Source organism: Neopelma chrysocephalum, unplaced genomic scaffold (genome assembly GCF_003984885.1).
Source record: "Neopelma chrysocephalum unplaced genomic scaffold, ASM398488v2 Primary Assembly neopelma1_23b, whole genome shotgun sequence".
Classification (NCBI taxonomy): domain Eukaryota; kingdom Metazoa; phylum Chordata; class Aves; order Passeriformes; family Pipridae; genus Neopelma; species Neopelma chrysocephalum.
Window position 1 is genome coordinate 12637437 of NW_020897692.1, and position 19802 is coordinate 12657238.

The 19802-nt window shown below is 33.4% G+C and overlaps 1 protein-coding gene across 50 annotated transcripts in view; it reads right to left on the reverse strand.

Annotated features, from left to right (window-relative positions):
* Nucleotides 1-19802, reverse strand: part of RIMS1 (regulating synaptic membrane exocytosis 1) — a 323050-nt gene that overhangs the window by 110254 nt on the left and 192994 nt on the right. For 34 of the 50 annotated variants that reach the window (XM_027697399.1, XM_027697558.1, XM_027697738.1 and 31 more), the window contains 8 exons: nt 14173-14219; nt 12898-13010; nt 11710-11840; nt 11293-11464; nt 11010-11166; nt 9694-9765; nt 3595-3751; nt 2971-3096 (listed from right to left, as the gene is read on the reverse strand). In XM_027697399.1, the coding sequence (XP_027553200.1) occupies nt 2971-3096; nt 3595-3751; nt 9694-9765; nt 11010-11166; nt 11293-11464; nt 11710-11840; nt 12898-13010; nt 14173-14219 (975 nt within the window). The remainder of the gene's footprint in view (nt 1-2970; nt 3097-3594; nt 3752-9693; nt 9766-11009; nt 11167-11292; nt 11465-11709; nt 11841-12897; nt 13011-14172; nt 14220-19802) is intronic. The other 16 variants (XM_027697729.1, XM_027697629.1, XM_027697710.1 and 13 more) reach the window with 2 other exon arrangements.

Sequence of the window (19802 nt, forward strand, 5' to 3'; positions counted from 1 at the left end):
AATAATGGCTTGTGAGTCATGTGTGAGATTTAATTGCATCTGAAGCCATTAGCCTCATTTTGATGCAACAAAATGAACTAAAGTTAAACTGAATTTTTTAATTTTCTTTTTAAGCAAAATTTCTGTTCATAAGGTTAGAGGGCAGATAGAATTTATAAGCAGGTTTCCAAATTACAAACAAATATGCATTTTAGGAAAAAACTACTTTTTTCTTAAGAGTTGTAAAGTAGATGCAAAGTCTACATTAAATCATAGGGCACTTTGTTAAGAAAAAAAGAGCATCTATTGTAATTGGTTTACAGCAAACAGTAATATAAAATTCATCCAGAAAAGTGATATAAAATAGCAAATCCACCATGAAATCTTCTAATTAAAAAAACAAAGCAAAAGAATCCATCACAGCAGATTACCAATAATGTGAGAAGATGCTCACAGTTCTCTAATAAATTAAGTTGGTTTGGGAGGCATTTAAAATAAAGATTATTATTCTAAAACAAGTGTTTTCTAATGTGAGGATTTTAATACTCACATTAATAGATTTTGCTTAAGAATTAAAGAAATATTAAAACAAATAAACAAAAAAGTACCATGCTCTTGGAAACTGGACAATGATCCTAAATTCTGAACAAAGTGTCTAGCTAGATATCCTAATAAAGAGCTTTTCTGTTTACATATATACACCTATATGTGTGTATATGTGCATACGAACATATATAAAAAAGTTAAAGTGGACAAATCAGTTTCACTGGAAATTTATCACAAAAGATGCATTTGCAAGACAGTGATAATAACTGTCTTTTACAAATATATGTATTAATATAGAATATATTAATATTCAATATTCATTTTGGATCAATAAGAGGTCATTGAGAAAATTATCAAAATTAATCAACAACTGTAATTTCTGCCACATAACTCTTGGGTAATTACTAAACTTTGAAACCAAGTTTATGTTAGGTATCTACATGAATGTACTTGTTTAGATGAAGAGTTCAGTAAATGGATAACACATAATACCTATACTACCCTTGATACTAATACATAATATTTAACTAAGATTTTTTTTAAATTCTTGGATGTGACAGAGATCTTCATCAACTACCTGGTTTTGATCTTTCCTATGATGCTACTCTTATGTACTGAAAGCCAGCCAAACCTGCAAGAGTTAAGCAGCCTCCACAACTGAAGAAATATGGGGAAAAGATGAAAAGGAAAATGGCAAAGAGGAGACCATTGCAGACAAGATTATTATTCCAGGAGAGCAAGTACATGGACCCATCTTTAAATCTTGCAAATAAGCCATGTACATCCTTATGTCTGATCTTTAAACTTCTGAAAAAAGTTTTCTAAACACTGAAAAGAACTGAAGACTATCTCACTTCTCTGAACAAATCCAGCAGCCCATTGCTGCTGTAGCTCTGGTTTGATGGCTCATCGCCGAGAAAGCCTCAGTGTAAGGCCTGCTCCTCTCCAATCATAATTCATCCATACACCACCACTAAAGTCACAGTTTGATGTTTTACTGAAAGAAAAAATTCTAAACAGTTAACTGTCTATATTTATACTGACAGCAGCTACTTTTTAAAGCCTCTCTCTCCCCTAATCTGCTGAATAAGAAATCTATTCATTAAACACCATCAGGAATCTCTTGACTATATGACTACTTAAATAATAAGAGAAAACATTTGTGACAAGTGGACATTACTCGAATTAGTCTGACAGAAATCTGACTACCATATTTTAAAAGCATTTAAATTCACCTCTGAAAGGAAATTTAGTATAATCCAACTTGGTCAATTCTGTGCCTATATAGTTGAATTTTTAAATGTTCCAAATAACAAATGAATTCCTATACATATGTTACCATACTACAAAAGGAAAGCAGGCAAGATCACATAGAAAACTGAACTAGTTTAGATACAAAAGCCATCTGTTATTCAATCTCTATGTTACTTGAAAACTGGACAAAGATTTCCAGAGATTTTTATGATTTACCATTTACACGTTTTCACATCACTATGTTCTGTATTGAATTTACTGGATCATTTGGAAAGGTTTTGTCATCAGTTATAAAAAGTAGTTGCTTACTGCCAAGAAGAAAAAATCGAACACTGTACTAGGATAATTGATCTTATAAGAATGGCAAAATTTGCCATTATAGTCTAGCTAAATGAATTTTTTAAAAGTAAACAAGAACCCTCAACTATTGATAACCTATTGTTTCACAGATACTGAGCTGAAATACCTTTTTAAACTTTTTTTCAGCTATAAACTAAAGAGAAATTCTCATTTCTTCCATTTTATCAGACTATTATTCCTAGATACCAGAAAATAGTGCCTACCATGAGAGACCAAGTATTCTCTGAGGAGTGTAGCCACTCAATGTTTTCCAGGGTGAGATCTTTATGTGTCACGTATTTTAGACTGGAAATTTTTGCCAATTACACCCAGCACTGCAACTATCCTTGCTATGCTTGGGTACTCTACAAAGTTCACCAGAATGTTACATAAAATGTTGTGAGACTGCATGTGTAGATGTCCAAAATCTATAAGCATATGGATGCAAATCAGAGCACATGCAGCTCCCAACTAGTAAGAATGCATGCCTGGTATTTTGCTGGCTACCAAAACTGGTAAATTCTGATATATTACAAGAATAGCTAGGGCCTACATGTAGATGTATGGCTTCCTAGCAAAAATCTCTAGGCTTCATTCATGAAAAATCAGCAGAATACTAGGATAAACAACCAAGGATCATTATTCTAGACATTTGCTACTATTGTCAACCCAGTGCGCAACTTTACAAAAAAAAGGTATAGATAGTTTAATCACAGCACTAGATCTATCAGTTAGGATGAATTCTCTCCCTTCCCCATTGCTATCAGTCATGTTTCTAATGAAAACTTGACAATTAGGCAAACCAACAAAGACATTTGTAAAATTTTTTCCAAGTTCAGGCTGACAGTGTACCTTTCTTGATCTGACAAATACTGAGTATCCAACTCTCTAGATCTGTAATCAACTGGAGTTCTGGAGGCATCATGGTGTCTAGTTGGAGAACGTGATCTTCTCATTTGATGAATTTCATCTAAACTCCTGAAAGGCAGAAATATGTATGCTCATCTTGTTTTTGCATGAATAACACAGCTTAATGCATTGCAGTACAAGTTGATTGAAGAAAGGTTTTAATCATTAAATTGTTAATACATGATTTCTAAAAGGATGCCATTAAAAATTATACCATTTGTACATGCCATTTATTATCCTACAAATATATTTAAATGGCTTCATACAAGATTCAGCCACTCACTGAAAAGAAATTTCCAAACCTATGTATTAGTTATGGTACAGAGGTGACAACTCACAGAGTAAATATCAGTAAGAAGAGGTAAGTCTTACAAAGTTATGATTCACCGCATGAGTGCTCTTGAATAATTAATAAAAGCATATATCAAGTTCAAATACTGCACTATTTAATTCAGATACAAAATAAACTTTAAAATAGTGAAAAATTGTTGAACAAGACAAAATTTAATAATGACAGGTCATACAAGCTTGCAACCACCTAGTGTTTTATTAACTTGTGATGCCTACCTCTGTAATGGCACATTTGGTAAACGTGAACGGGGCCTGCCCTGATCGTCGCCACGGTGAGGAGACACAGAACGTGAACGATGATGTGTTGTTCTTTGCTGCTCTGGCACAGTTAGCGTTGTGGATTTACTTTCTCTAGTACTAGATCTATAACCTACTGGCAAGAGGAGGATAACAAAAGGAAATTAGGCAATAAAGGTCTAGGTTTGGAAAGAATTCAGATAGTTAGTCTTCCAGGAGCACATATCTAAATGCTTACACAACTTTCAAGTCATTATTCAGCTATTGTACGTCCCGATGTATCATGCAGGATAAACTACTAACATTACCTTTAAATGTCTACATGTACAGAGACTGAAAAACTGAGACATTTTTATTATGTACTGGAAGATGTGGAGGAGGGAACTGAAATAGTTTTCTGACTTGGGGAAGAGTACCCTAGGTACCTTGTAGTTCAAAAACTGTCATACAGTTTATATATATAGCTAGTTTATATATAGCAAATATTTGAAAGGAATCTAAACGATATAGGTTTGCCTCACCTAAAAAATGGGAAAAGCATATGACAGCACAGACTCACACAGGACTGCTCATATATAATATATATATATATATATACACATATATATTTCATCTTTCTTCCTCTTGTTTCAGTTACATACAAAGATGTTCTCCTACTAAACTTGGCCAAAGCCACCTGTCAAAAAAACTACTAGCATTTAGAGTATATTGTACAGAATACTGGGTGTTGCATACTTTGCAAATATTTTTTCCAAATATTATGAATAAGCGGCAAAATTTCTCGTAGTTCATTTTTACATAGGATTGTCCTGATATCAACTAGGGCGGTTAATTTCTTCTCAGTAGCTGTTCCAGTGCTGTGTTTTGCATTTGGAATGAGAATGGTGTTGGTAACACACTGATGTTTTGGTTTTTTCTTAAGTTGTGTTTTTCCTAAGTCAAGGACTTTACTTTCTTGTCTCACACTCTACCAGTGAGGAAGTACTCAAAAGAAACTGGGAGGTAGCATAGCTGGAACAGATGACCTGAACTGACCAAAGGGATACTTCACACCATAGAATGTCATGCCCAGTATATGAACTGAGGAGAGTTACCTCGAAAGGGAGCCAGGTTTGGGAAGTGGGGTCTGGCATTGGTCAGTGGGTAGTGAGCAAATGCATTTCGCATCACTTGTTTCTCCCTTTCTATTATCATTATTATTATAATTTACCATTATTACTGTATTTTACTTTATTTTCAATTATTAAACTGCTCTTATCTCAACATAAAAGTTTTAGTTTGATTCTCCTCCCCATTCCAACGGGGTAGGGAGGAAGAGAGGAGGGGTTGAATGAGTGTCTGTGTAGTGTTTAATTTCCAGTTGGGCTTAAACCACTACAAGAATTTTTTAAAAAATCAGTAGAAGGTTAGTCATGGCTAGGCTTCGCGAACAAAGATTTGGGAAGGGCTCTACCCACATTTGTTGCAGGAGAAGGTTAGTACGTTTTAAATAATTGATATTGCTGTGCCTTTTTCCATGTAGCATGCCTTGCTGTACACTATGAATTCCATCCTAAAACAGACCATGAAGCTCAATCAGACAACAGCTTTTATCTTTCCAAAAGAGCCTAAGGAGATCTGCTCAGACTTCCCTTGCTCACTTCAAGACATTTAAATTAGATTACAAGAATCCCTTGACAGAAAATCCCTTAATGATTAAAAAAAAAAATAAAAAAAATTCATCCCTTAAATCATCCCTTAATCACTTCAGAAATTCTTGCTTAGATTCCAACATAATCATTTTGCTCCTTCTCTGATTTTGTTTAGCACTAAAGTTCCTGTAATGTGTTATTTTGCTCAGCTAAAAAAAAGAAAACAAACAACAAAAAAACAGCTTATATCATAAATCATCCTTTCATGCAGGAAAAGACTATGAATTCATCACTCAAATGGCAACTGGATAAATTAAATAAGTTGTACTTTTTATGGATCTTGTTAAAGAGTTTAAAGTTTGAGGGGTTTATAATTTTTCATATAATTTGTGTCATTCTTGTAGTTCTCTGATATTCTATCAAAATATTAAAGCCCTCTTTTAAAAGTGTGGCCCATATACAGTCTGTAGTAGACTTGATCATGTGTTCAATGACATTTAATTGCTGTTTAGCTGCAAGTCTGAACCTTGATCATAAACATCAAAGAGGCAGTCACACTTTTTTCCTCAAATGTGCAAGTTTACCAATGTATTCTAATGGCCTGTAAAAGCTCCCAACATGCATGAAAGTATCTACTGAGGTTTATCAACCTTTTAACAAAGAAGGACACCAATGTTTCATGGGTTTTGATGCATTTCAGAGTTCTCTAATGAAATTATAAAGAAACATGAGGATCTCCCTGATTTCAGGACAAGGTTTGGGTGCAAATATTGAAGCAAAAAAGTGACTCTATCAGGACTTCAATGGAGATTCCCTCATCTCATGTACTAAGATTGCTGAAAAAAAAGTCAGGGTTTTTTGTCAGAGGAAAAATGACTACACACAACAAATGTGTTCCCTATCCCAGGATGACTAAATGTGAGTTGTATGTGCTAAAAGATATTTTATTTTCCAAACAAGCTTATGTTAGTGAAAATCCTGTCATCTCTATCAGAAGGAAGAGTAGTTTACATTTGTTCAACACTAAAATCAAAGAAATCCAAAATTTCTTTCCAAGCTTTAGGAGATTGTACTGAAATACATATAATTTAAATATTAAAAAATACCTATAGATTTCAATTTAAAACATAGAGTATTTTTAGAGTATTTCTAGTCTGCCCAAAAAATTACACCTAGGATGATCCTGTGCACTTAAAATTCTTGTATAGCAAGATGATTTTATGCTATACACTCTTCATAGCCAAGCTATCTAGGGAACAATAGCCTAAACTTATGCAGTGTGTGTACACAAAGCTTACAGAACAGACAGAGCAACAGCAATTCATACTTATCCTAAGTATTAGCTCAAGTATTGCCAGGTTGGTCAAATCGCATCCATACTTTCACAGTGACCATGACAGTGACAGCAACAGTAACATTTCCTCATATCCTCAGATATAAAGCTCTGTGCTCTTCAGGGTGAGCAGAGAAAAATTTTGCATGGACCAGCATGACAGCAGTAATCAAGCTTATGGTAGTTTATGCAGAAGAAGTTTCTCAGTTGCTCATGGGAAACTGTCAGGTGTGACAGGAAACGAATACAGGATGGATGATGAAAATGGTTCTAGCAAATGTTTGACACCAGAATTATTTTAATTTTCTTAAACATAATACAGACAACGACAAGGTATTGTGTTAATGTCACCCTGCTGCTACAGGAGGCAGGTAAATATAATCCAACTGTTTATACGGGTTATATATGATAGAAAAATAAACTATTCTGAAGAGTTATCCATGATATAAACAAGACACCTTATTAGAAATACCCCTCGGGATACTGCCAGCTGGATATCAGATTTTTTTCATTTTAATTAAGAAAGCTACTAAAGTTTTGGTTAAACAGATGGGCCTTAAAACATGTTTGGGTTTTATTAAATCCTTTATTGACCCTTCTGGAGTATTGGGCTTCCCAGTGCAATACAGGTGCAGAGTGACTGGTGTAAGACCAGCTCAGGATCACAAAGATCCTTCAGAAACTTGAGCATCTCTCATATAAGAAGAGGCTGAGAGATTTAAAATAATATTTTCTTCATGTAAGTAGAGGTTGGCGTACCAGAAAAAACTGTCAAAATCACTTTCTTAAAGCAGAACTTCAAATTAGTTACTTTCAGCTATTGATATAAACTCCTTTTATAAACAGTTCTATGAGCTGATTAAAAAAATTATACATATATCACTGCAAGATACTAATAATAAATGAGGATGGTACAATTACATGAAAGATAAGATGTATTTTTGATAAGATAAGGGAAAAATACTTTTCTTCAAATATTCTGGAAGTTATCGAAGTGACACTATTTTTGACATAGCAGTCTTTACTTCCATTGACAAGCAATGATTCTTTGCAGCTGCTGAAACCTCTAGAAAAATAGTTTTCTTTGTTATTACTAAATTCTAATACTGCATTTACTTTAGCAATTCATAAAACACTTGAAACTATTGTTTCAAGAATTTTCAATGTTAGTTAAACTAGTCAAAATATTTTTATCATTTCTTTAGTTTTCCTGGAGATGAAGTGACATTTTGTAGTTATGTGTTAGTTTTTTAGAAAATGAGCAATAACCTTTGTGAAAATCTTGAGAAATTAAGGGGCAAAATAACTTCCTTCTTTTCTCAGTATTTCAGGAAAAAGTATAAATTAACAACTTTAAGGCAGATTCTGCCTGACTAACCTGATCTCCTTTTATGACAAGGTCACTCTCTTAGCGGATGAGGACAAGGCTGTGGATGTAGTCTACCTAGGCTTTAGTAAAGCGTTTGACACTCCCACGCTCATATCTACTCCCACGCTCATATGTGTATCTACTTTACATAGGAATCACAAACACATGAACTCCACTTACAATTGCTGAACAAATGTATCCATTAAACTCAAAATGAACAAATTTGTGCTTGGTCAGGTCAACTATTAGAATGTTTCTAATTAGATGGACTTCAGAAGGAGTTTCCTCACTAGACCCTTCGATTTTCAGTTTGGAGACTCTCAGTTCATCGTAAATCCAATTCTAAAGATTAAATCCTGCTCTTTTCTGCAGTGATCTCTGCGAAAGCTTGAATACATGCATTCATCAAAGGCACACCTAAGCATGAAGTCCCAAGAAATTTCCATAAGAATCAGTTACTCAAATGCTGACCCAGTGAACAAAGTCCATTTTGAATGTTTCCTGTCAAATGGAAAATTATTCCTTTCAAATGGATCTACTGAAGGACTGGCAGTTGAAAAAATGCCCCTGTTCTTAATACATTAAAACCTTAAATATAAAAAGTCTACAAAGATATGCCATAGATAGACTACATTGTCAACTACAGGAAAAAAAAAAGAAAAGAAGTAGTAGATAGGAAAAATATTTAGAACCTATCCTTTATTTTCATTTCAAATGTTCACTCTCTCTGCTGATGCAAAAATATCAAAGCAAATATCATAACTAGACATACATGAACAAATTTCTCTCTTAGCAACCCAGGTGCTAAGTGTATTAAATTAATGGAAGAACCCAATCAGCATCAAAGGAAGGAGAATTTGGTTCAGTAAACATCAAAATGATACTGCATTAAAAAAATATGTGATTTATTTGTCTGGTTATATACTGGATAAATAAATTGTGAGATTATTTTAAACACAGATAGAGAGTTTTCCAAATCCCACCATGATTTAATTCAGTGATTTTCATCAGGAAGATCCACAGAAACTGATTCAGTGTTGGCAATGACATAGTGTCTCTTCAGTTAGCTTGGGACGATTGGGAAACATATTTATCTGGCATGTGGCAACAGTCAAACAGAACTAGAAAAATGTGGTATCCAAGATAATCCTCAAGATTTTCAGTATGTAAGGAACGCTGAATTAAAAGTCAAACCATGACAGTCTCTAAAAGTATATATTTATGAACATTTAGGGTAATGATAGTTCATGAAGGCTTATGAAAACTATAAAAGATATAGCCATGCTACATGCATCTTAATCTACAGCCATGCATTATCAATAAAGTCCATGGAAGACTGCATTATATCTAAATTTCAAGCAAAAAGCAAAATAACAAAATACACTTTCAATAAACATTGAAATATTAATTACTATTTTAAAATGTGTGGGTTTTTAAAATTTAATTTTTATTTTAAATAATGCTTGGAGTATTATGCAGTAAACAATTAAACAGTTTGAATGAACCAGTGGTTCACATAAAAAGCATGATATGTAAAAGAAATATAAATGAATGAATAGTAGAATCTTTTAATTCTCCACGATTTAGTACAAGTACTATGGAATAATCAGGAAAACCGTTTCTTTTCACAATGTACTCTTCGAAACCAGTATCCTCAATATTCCAAAATGTTGTAAAGAAACAAAAACAAACAAGCAAAAAAGAAGTAGAAGAAGAAAGCAGGACCATGCTCTTCACCCACGCACCTGGAGGAACAACTCCAATACCATCATCAACATCATAATCTGAGATGTCACTATCACTGATTGGCCGAGATCCTGCACAACAGTAAGGTAAACAAATACCTGAACATCTGGTTGTGTTATAAAATGTAAGAATATGTTCATTTAACATACTACTGAAACTAAAAAGACGATTTTAAGTCAAAACAATAGAGAAGGAGAACTAAACTGCAATGACTGACATTTCACAAGACAGCTGTGCCAATTTAACATCTTACAGCTGCTGCAGCCTCCTTTCCCTTTCTCTTTCTCTCAAGTCCTCACTAATCCTCTACTAGAATAGTTTATCTCACTAAGTCTGCAGAAAGCGAAACTCAAATAAAGGAAAAAAATCTCTTTTGTGCTATTTTTGTGAATAAATTGAATCAGCTTGCTGAACAGGAAGGGAGATGAGGCAGCATATGGTGAGAGAGAGGAAGCGGAAACAGCACTGCCAGCTTTTAGAAAAGCTCAAATATCTCATGAAAACTAACCTTTAATTTGCTCTGTCTATACATATCCTCTGTTTGGGCATGTATGCAGCAATTACAGCAGTATGACATATTTATAATTTATTCCTGAGTGTGCACCAATTTCCTACACATTGGCTGGAGTGAATGACTTCCATTTTTCAAAAAAATCAGAAAATAGCTTGGAAATGTATTTTAAAATAATCCCCTACACCCTTCATATACCTAAATAAATCTTAAATTAATTTAAATTAACAGAGAAGCTACAATATTCAAATATTTCAATACATTCCTTCTTTTAACATAGCTCATACAAACCTGAAGTCACACTCACGAGAACAACTGTACTTCCCAAGCACATGCATACAATTTCTCTTTGCTGCCACAGTACGCTTCTTGTCTGATTGTATAATGACCATACTGGAGGTTGAGACTAACTTTATGCAAAAAGTGTTTTTAAGCCTCGTAAGTCTTTAAGAACTTCCTTGTTTTAAAATAAAATGCTTTTATTTATTAAAAAAAGTATCCAATAATTATGACCTTTCTATTTAAAAGGAAATTTATGCAAAAAAATCTCTGAACAATTTTCTTCTGCCATTGAAAACCGCTCAATTGCAGCAGTTTTCACCTACTTGAAAGCTATACATCGCAGGCATAAGGCTGGCATGTCATAATGTCATAATTTACATCTCCTTTCTGCCACACATTTTCATTATTTTTAAAGACTATGAAATAGTATTTTTATCTTGTATAAGGAATTTAAATACCCTTATACCTTATACAGCATTTAAAATTTAAAATTTAAAAGAGTTTAATGGAATTTGGACCTACTTTGCAATTTTTTGCTAGTGCTTTCTCCACCATGAACATGTCTTCTTGGCATGAAAGGTGATGGCTGAGGCAGAGGTAGTGAAGATTCATCATGTGTCTGTAGCTTATACCAATGTGGTTCATCATCTAAAAGTGCTGTCTCCAGCTCTATAAGAATCTAGTATAAAAATCACCAGGTTTTCATTTTACTTTTTGAAGGCACGCACAGAAACATATAAAATATACATATACATATGTATTCAAAACCAAATGAACTCAAAAGAAATATGATTGTATGTATCACCTCTCCAAGAAATTCACTCTCTTCTTCTTGTACTCTTGGCTGGTCCCATACAGTTATTTCAAGCATTCGTTCTCTAAAATCTCTACGATGTACGTGTGAGTAGAGAAAAGTTTGGTTCCATTTTGGCTCTAGACTTTTCTTTACTGTTTTAGTCCTTCTTTTACTCTTATCACTGAAACATAAATAGTGATTGTAAATTGTTTGTAGAGATAAATCGCAAAATGTCATCTACTCATCAGCACTCATGTTTTCATTCTTTCTGATCTGATAATGCCTAAATGAAAAAAAGCATTTGCTGTACAGTGAATCACATTCATACAAAAGTCCACAAAGTTCTTTACTTCACAATCATTCATTAAAAGTTAATTCAATATATGGTAAATTACAACATAATTTTCTAAACTGAAATTCTACTACCTTCTGTCTGGAAGAAAATACATTTTTACATAGGGATTTCTAGGGCGTCCATCTACTCTTGGTGGCAAATCTGTTGCTTGCAGAACATTTACTATTAACTGATGTCCCACTTTGTCATACCAGAGTTTAACCTAGAAGAATCAAGTTAACATTACTGAAAATGAAGAAAAAACAGAATTTTCAGAATGCATCACAATAACCACAATGTAAAAGTAACCATTGTTTTTTCTAAGAGACAATAAGATGTGTTTTATTTCAAATCCCTTAATATTTAACTTTGATGGAAAAGATGATGGTGTATACCCGACTTTTATATTTACCACATCTGAATAAAATGGTGCCTGATTATACTTACATCGTTTACTATAGTCACTGCATAATCTTGTATCTGTGAGTGCATTTAAACCATCATATGTCTTAGCTCTGAAGCTTAAAACTACATTAAACAGGAAGCCCTGAATGCAGCTAAACTCAAGACATAGTTGAAATCTATGTACTCATATTTGTGACCCTTTCAAATGTTCTTATGAAAAATATAATATAAAGATAAATAATTTCTTAAGAGAATCATAATATTATGAAATTTTTGAGCCTGCTGTATACTTAGAAATTAATACGATCAGTATAAAAATGTAAGAATGTACAAAACAAAGTCTAAGCACTTACAGTATATTTAATAAGAAGAACTTCAATTACTATTACAGACAGTTCCAGGATGTCCTGTGCATCTAAATTAAAATGCACTACTGAATGCATTAAAAACGCTTAACAAATGCTTAACAAATACACAGCTCTTTAAATGCTCCCTTATAGAGGATAAAGTGATACTATCCATAATGAGGATAAAGTGATACTCATGCTTGTTATCTGCAGATTACTGGGCAGGTACAGAAAAGTCACCATTTCCAATGCAGGGGGCCCAAGATGCCAAGTTCCAAGGCACTTTTATGGGCTCCTCTCAAGGTAAATTCCTGTGCTCTTTAGGTATTAAGACAATTCCTTACTTCCACTATGATTACAGTAATGGCTTGTGAATGCATAGAGAGGGTGTTAAAAAACATTTGAAAGACGTTAGTCTTTACCAGCAACATTTCTCTTGACCTCCCAACAGACCTTGGGAATGTGCAGGGCTGAGGACCAGCACTTCATAAATTTCAATTAACAACTCAAGAAACAAAATATGCTCACAGAAAGCTGGCCTGGTAGGACTTGTGGTGCATCCCGTAGGGCTCCAGGGCTGGTCGGAGATATAACAGAAATAGAAGGCCTTTCCATCTTTTGAGATTCAAAAGAACTTGAACCTAAAACCAAGAGAGAAACAAATAAAGTTACCATTCAAAACTTTGAAGCGAATTTGGATAACTTATGAATTGCTTTTTCTTTGAATTGTATAAAGTTTGTACTTTTACACACTATAACTGGATTAATATGCAGAAAGATTTTAAACTGATGTAGACAGCATGGTGAAAAGACTGCCTGCTTACCCTTACCCCAGATTAAACCTGTCATTTTTTGTTTTATTTGAAGTAACATATAAAAAAGTGCTCCTCGTATATCATTGACAAACCATAGCAAGTGTTTTAAATAAAATATTGTTCTCTGATAGAATTATACATCTCGCTTCCCACCCAAACTATTCTGATTGTATGATCTCAAATCTTTGATGAATAAGTCATATCAGTTTTATGGTTTATACTTCTGGTAGCCTCTGAAATTTTAATAGGAAGCTGTGCAGGGTGTTCCAGCAAATGCTGAACATTATCAATTTTCCACCAGTGAAACAGAGCCCTCAGTAATGGTATGAGCTCATGACAGGTTTAACAGTACTCATTGACTGCATGAGGCCCTGTCCCAGGAAGCATTTCTGGTTGCATCTCAGAAAAGGCTCAGATGACAAAGGAGTGGGAGCCATGGCCCTCACATACTCTAGCTTACTACGTTCAAATGGTAGAGCTGAAAAGAACACCCTTCTTTTGAGGTATGACAAAAAAAATTCACCTAACCAACACTAATCTAAGAATACTTTGTCAAGAAAAAGAGAAGCAAGAACACTGGGCTTATGCTGAACGGTGCAGGAGGTGAAATCCCAGCACCATTTGTACTTTTGGCAATCTCTTATGCCTATTTTCTCTCTTTTGTTAGGGCAAGTAAATGACTGTTTTGGGCCATAGCATATATACAAGTGTGGTACTAACAACGCAAGGTATAGAAGAAAATAAGGAAATTATGCTAACATTTGAAATCTGTACAGCCTTATTAAAATCTGTATTGCTTCACATTTAACATACAAGACCAAAACCCACTGAATTTTGTCACACAAAAATCTCAGCGCCAATGTGATTTCCAGTGATCATCTTTCATATAAATTCATAGAATTTCAAGAAATTCAAGAAAATTTATAGCTGAAACAATTGTGCTAGGTACATTATCATGCTTAGAAGATGGAACAAGGAGTGTACTCACTAGACTCTAATGGGGGGTGAGAAGTCTCAGGAATCCGTGGAATATCACTAAAATGTGAATACGTAGTAATTAGAAACAACAGAGATCAACTTCAGCTGTGACAAATACATTTCTGGAACAGTTTTGGGATCTGTTTCTGTTCTAATGGGTTACAAGGAAAGAAAGACGAAATATCTAAAATCATGCTTTCCACGAGCATTCACAAAAATCTTACTAATGCAAACTACTTCTTTTAGGTTAAGGAACTATCAGATGTACCAATATGAGCACTGCAATGTTAATATTGTGGATGAATTACATGATACTTTTACAACCAGAATAAAGTAAGAGAGCTTTTAGGAAGAGAAAGGTGGCAAAACAAAGTACAGCTATGGATGTTCAACTATTTTTTGGAGGAATAAAAATCAAAAAAACAAGACAAAGATTAACTCACTAGTAATTTTTATATAAACGTCTCAAGGAGTTCAAAGAATGAAACTGATGAAAATGTCTTAAAATAATAAAAAAGAAAAACAAATGACATTAGCAATGTTAGACAAACAGAATAATGCATTTTTCCAAAAGATTAAAAAAAATCAAACTATTTTACAGTTGGGTATGGACATTTTTCAACATACACATACACAGCACATATCCAGATAATAAGTAAAATCAAACTGGTTAAGTGCACAAATATCTATCAAATTTTGCCATCAACAAATTTACTCTTGCATCCAAATCTGGATGATGTTAGCTCCTGGTTCTCTTCTAGCCATCATTGAGAATGCATTGCAAGAGCAAGAAACAACTGCTATTGTACAAATCTTAGCAAAGCAGATGAGCAGGCAAGTGGAAACAAATCTCTTCGGTGAATTACTTCAAAATATTTTCATCCAAACAAACTAATCCAAAATTGGAACTACAATAACATTTCTGAAGAAGATTTACAAGATTTTTTAAGTCTATAGCTGAGCATTTTAAAGGTATTCAGGCATTTGTCTGTTCAATGAAACACTATCTTACTGACTTGGAAGTCAATAAAATTAAGACTCCTAGGTATATAAAAGTCACGTATGAAAAAGATGTTTCTTCACTTGTATCAGAAAAGGAATGTCGCAGTGTCCAATCAATCTTAAATTCACTTTTCACGTCCTGCATTTTAAACTTACGGTGCCTGTGTTTTAAAATAGACTATTTCAGCTCTGAGTTAATGTCTCTCATTACCTTACATCTCATATCACTAAACAAGAATGTGCTTCGCCTTGTCTTGACTTTGTAAGACAAGGGTAATGTGGTTTCCTCAAACTCATGGAAAAATAACTGAATTAGTCATTCTTGACATGGCACAGCACTACTTTACAAACATATGAACAGATTAATGACCTGATGCACAGCAGGGCTGCTATGCAGACTTCTTCCTCATAACATTTTCTCTCTTTGCAGAGGAGTATTTCGAGGGCATTTTTCACCAGCCTGAAATATTTACTTACCATATTCAAACAGATTTTTCTGTTCAATACAATGTTAAGTTTGCAATGTTTTCTTGTGCTAGAATATGAACACTCTCATCTGCAGTACAGCACTGATAAATGACAAAAATAATCATATCTTTCCTAATACTTTACTCATCAGACAGAAAATAATTGAAAATACAATTTTAAAAATGCATTTTTCTAAACTCTTTGTTTCCTTGACAGAAAAAATATGAGCTAGAACATAAATTTCAATTCCAGACAAAATACATGGTTCAATAGAAATGTTATTTGAAATCTCTAAAACTTAACAGTACAATGGACAGGTTTTAAAAAATATATACACACATAATTTATATATATAAAACACATAGTATTTAGATATATATTTGTATAGAGATATGTATATTATGCATGTGCATGTGTGTGTATATACATACAAATTATCGCCAGAAAATCTCTTCCCTAATATATTTATCTCGTTTAAGTAGAGCTTCATAGTGCAAGGTACAAAAATAAAATAAAAAAAATAGATAAGGAAAGAAAGTATGCAGTATAGCACTGATCACCAAACTTGGCTCAGAGTATTCTACTAAGCTCCGTAACAGTTCTGCTTTCTGCTGTCAATTTCAAAATGTACTGAAGTATACCTATCCTTCTATCTATATGTGAATTTCTTACAATTCAATAATCCAGTTTACATAATTATTTCTTAAATATTAGATGCACAAAAGAAAGGTAACTGGAGTACTAGACTATCAAATATGTGAGGGGTATTTTTTTTAATGTTAGCATTTTTTTAAAGGAAACTATAACCTAAAACTTTTTATGTAAAAAATTAGTCTTAACTAGCCTACTTTTAATTTTGGTTTGCAGAAAATATTCTGACACTATGATTTACAAAAAAGCTCTTCAGAAGAAGCACTAGCTCATGACTTAAAATATTCAAAACGAAACTAGCCAAAGAAAATTATAAAAACAAAATGAAAAGTTGCACAACTGTAATTTTACTCCCCTTTTGGAGCAATATGAATGTGAGAAAAGTAGTGTGAGACACACATCCAGTAAAGAGCTGCCGACATTAAACTTTGTCTTTCTGTCTCTACCTTGGAAGGTTAAGGTACTTTGTGGTCTTATGTGATATTACACGTTATTATCTTATGTCTAATCCTTTCACGCCTCAATGAATACATAAATTACACCAAACTATACCTTAGGTTGAAACTACTCTGTGCAGATATATAGTTTGTGAGATATATATTTTGTAAAACACAGGAACAGCTATAATTTCTCTGACTGATATAGTCAGAAGGCAAACCTAATTCAAACGTGGTTGTAACCCACACTTTTTCAGGTTGCTCTAGGAAAAGATGTATCATCTTCTTCACCCTAGAGAGTTTTAAAGAGTTTCTGAGTACCTCTCCCCAGTGCTCACTCTGCTATTTCCAAAACCATTCCTTCCCATCAGAACCTGTAGATCAATCTGCAATATGCACTAATTGAAAGACTTGAGAAGCTCTCTGGAGTTCAGTACTGCCTGGTTTATGATGGAGGTTCAGCCCCCTTGCAGGGATCTAGAGCACAGTAATGGTGCCCACACAGAGGAGCTGAATCACACCAGAAAAACAACATTTTCAGCAGTTTTGGAAATCCAAGCAAAGATAGCTAGCATCTGACAAGGAAAACAAAGGCAAAGGAAAAAGAATTTGTTTTACCTGCACTATCCCATAGAGCTCATCCAAGCACACAAGAGACAGTTAGTTACCATGCCACGTTTCTTCTCCAAAAAGCACACTGCCAGAGGATTTTCTATGCTGTCCTATGTTAACCACCTCTCACATTGTATGCATATTCATAGGTAATTCTTCCCCTCATATTTAGATAGCCAACCCAATAATCCTATTTTTATAGGTTTCTTATCTACCTTGTGTTGCAGTCATTAGCACTATGCCAATTAGCTTCTATGCAGTTTTCACAGTACTATTGTGGTTATACTGTTTATTATTGTTATGCCTTCATCTGCTAATAGTGTTATGTGCTTCACATTTTTCTCTAATAAACATCCTACAATCATCCATTACTTAAAATTACATTTGCTGGTAGACATAGAAATCCAAATTTACAGGACTGAGCAAATTGTTTGGACAGCAATTTTCTAACTGGCAGTCTAATTTGCGGGCAGACTAATTTGTGTGCTTACAGTCCTTCCATTATTCACTTAAGACAAACTGTGTTATATTTGGGCTTTTTAGACCTAATATGCTAGGAATTTTTAAATCAAGACCATTAACTGTTCTGCTACATTATTTGCATTATTAATACTGAGAGATGAAAACACTTAAATTATGCAGACAAAATAACACTTTTTGAGCCTTTCGGGAACCTATTCCCTCACAGGAATTTAAGATGTAATGGATTATCACTTCATGCTGTATAAAGCAGCTTCAATTTTGCCGAGTCAGCACCTAAAGTAGCCACCAGAACTTTGATATACCGAATTTGATGGATGGGATGAAATAAAATTCCTGGTCATGAGCTTGAAACAATGACATAGTTTGGTAAACAAGACAAGGTGAAGGTAGGGAGAAAATCAAAGTAATCTGTTAATGCAGGAAAAGCATTTCCCATTATACAACACAATTTACATAGATTATTAAAAAAAAAAAAGCCTGTGCAGTATGCTCTTTCTTTTTGTTTAATAATATCAGAATTTCCTTTGTTGTATGTCTGAAATTTTTGGTTATTTTAAGACAACAGGTAAATCAGACAGGTAAATACCTGTATCAGACAGGTAAATCCCAATCTGATACAAAACAACAGGGCTTTGACTCATTACTGCTGGAAAAAAAAGAACTATCTGTAAATTACAAAGTTATATTTATATGTAAATTTCAAAGTTATATGTTCTAGTCACTTTGGGATATTCATTTGTTCTTCTCATTAAAACAACCCAAAACAACCCAGCCCTCAAGCAAAAGAAAAAAAACTGAGACACAGCTTTACATGAATAGTGCTACATTACATAAAAAAACTTTATGCCAAGACTCCATTTACCTCAAAATAAAAGCACAATCTGATGTGCTCTATTTTTACTATATATGGAAAAACTATGCATGCGTCATCAAAAGCAAAACTTTACATTTTATTGGTACTATTTCCGGGTACATTTTTTAAGTGTAAAATCCACCACTCATATTCAGGAACGTTCTTTGATTTTAAACACACTTCCAAAAAGTATAGTATGTTCTTTCGGTTTTTTACAGGAATATGTCACTGGAATGAGGTCCCCTTTTACTTCATTTTTCAAAATTATTAGATTTATCAAATATGTAGACTAAAATAATTCCATTGGCTTAGTACTGAAATATTAAAAAAAGTTTCAATACTTTAAAGTTTGACACATAACATTTGCAATTATATTGATCAAATTATTTAAAATACTAATCTAGCACTTTGCTTTTACATCAGTTGTACAAATAATTTTCCAGGTTTTCTTCCATTGAGACATGGAATTAAGTCACGTCCAATATCAACATATCTCTTTTTTGATCATTTGATCATAAAAACTCGACTTCAAAAATTCTTTTAAGGCATTTTATTGTAAATTACAAAGATGTAGGATTGAATTTGCAATTTTCAGTCTAGAACGTCTGCTCATTTATCTTACTCAAAAAATGTGAAATAAGGTTTCTATTCCCCCACAGTCTCCATCTGGACAGTAATTTAGCCTTTAACAGACACTATTATTGCATCAAGGTTTTGTTTTCCATTAGAAGGTCAAATTGATAGGTGGAATTACCAATGAATATTAGTTTTATTTAAGCACTTTTAATGCTGACTGCCATCAAAAAGGCAGAATTTATTTGCAAAATACAGCTACACTCACACAGTATAGACAAAATCAAAAATCAAAATGTAAAAGAATGTTTTAATCAGAAAGAAAACTAATAGTTTTTTGTTTCTAAAGCTGAAAATGTATCATTTGAGACAAGCAAAAATTATAAATAGGACAAAAAATAGCAAATTCAAAATGAAATAATCATGTGTAAGGAGGAAACGGTTTATCATCTACCTATAGGGCAGTGTTATTTAGAGATATACAGTGAGTGCACATGAAATCTGAGAAGGTGACAAACTATAAGAAGATTTAAATCCTTTTAATTTTAATTTTTTTTAACT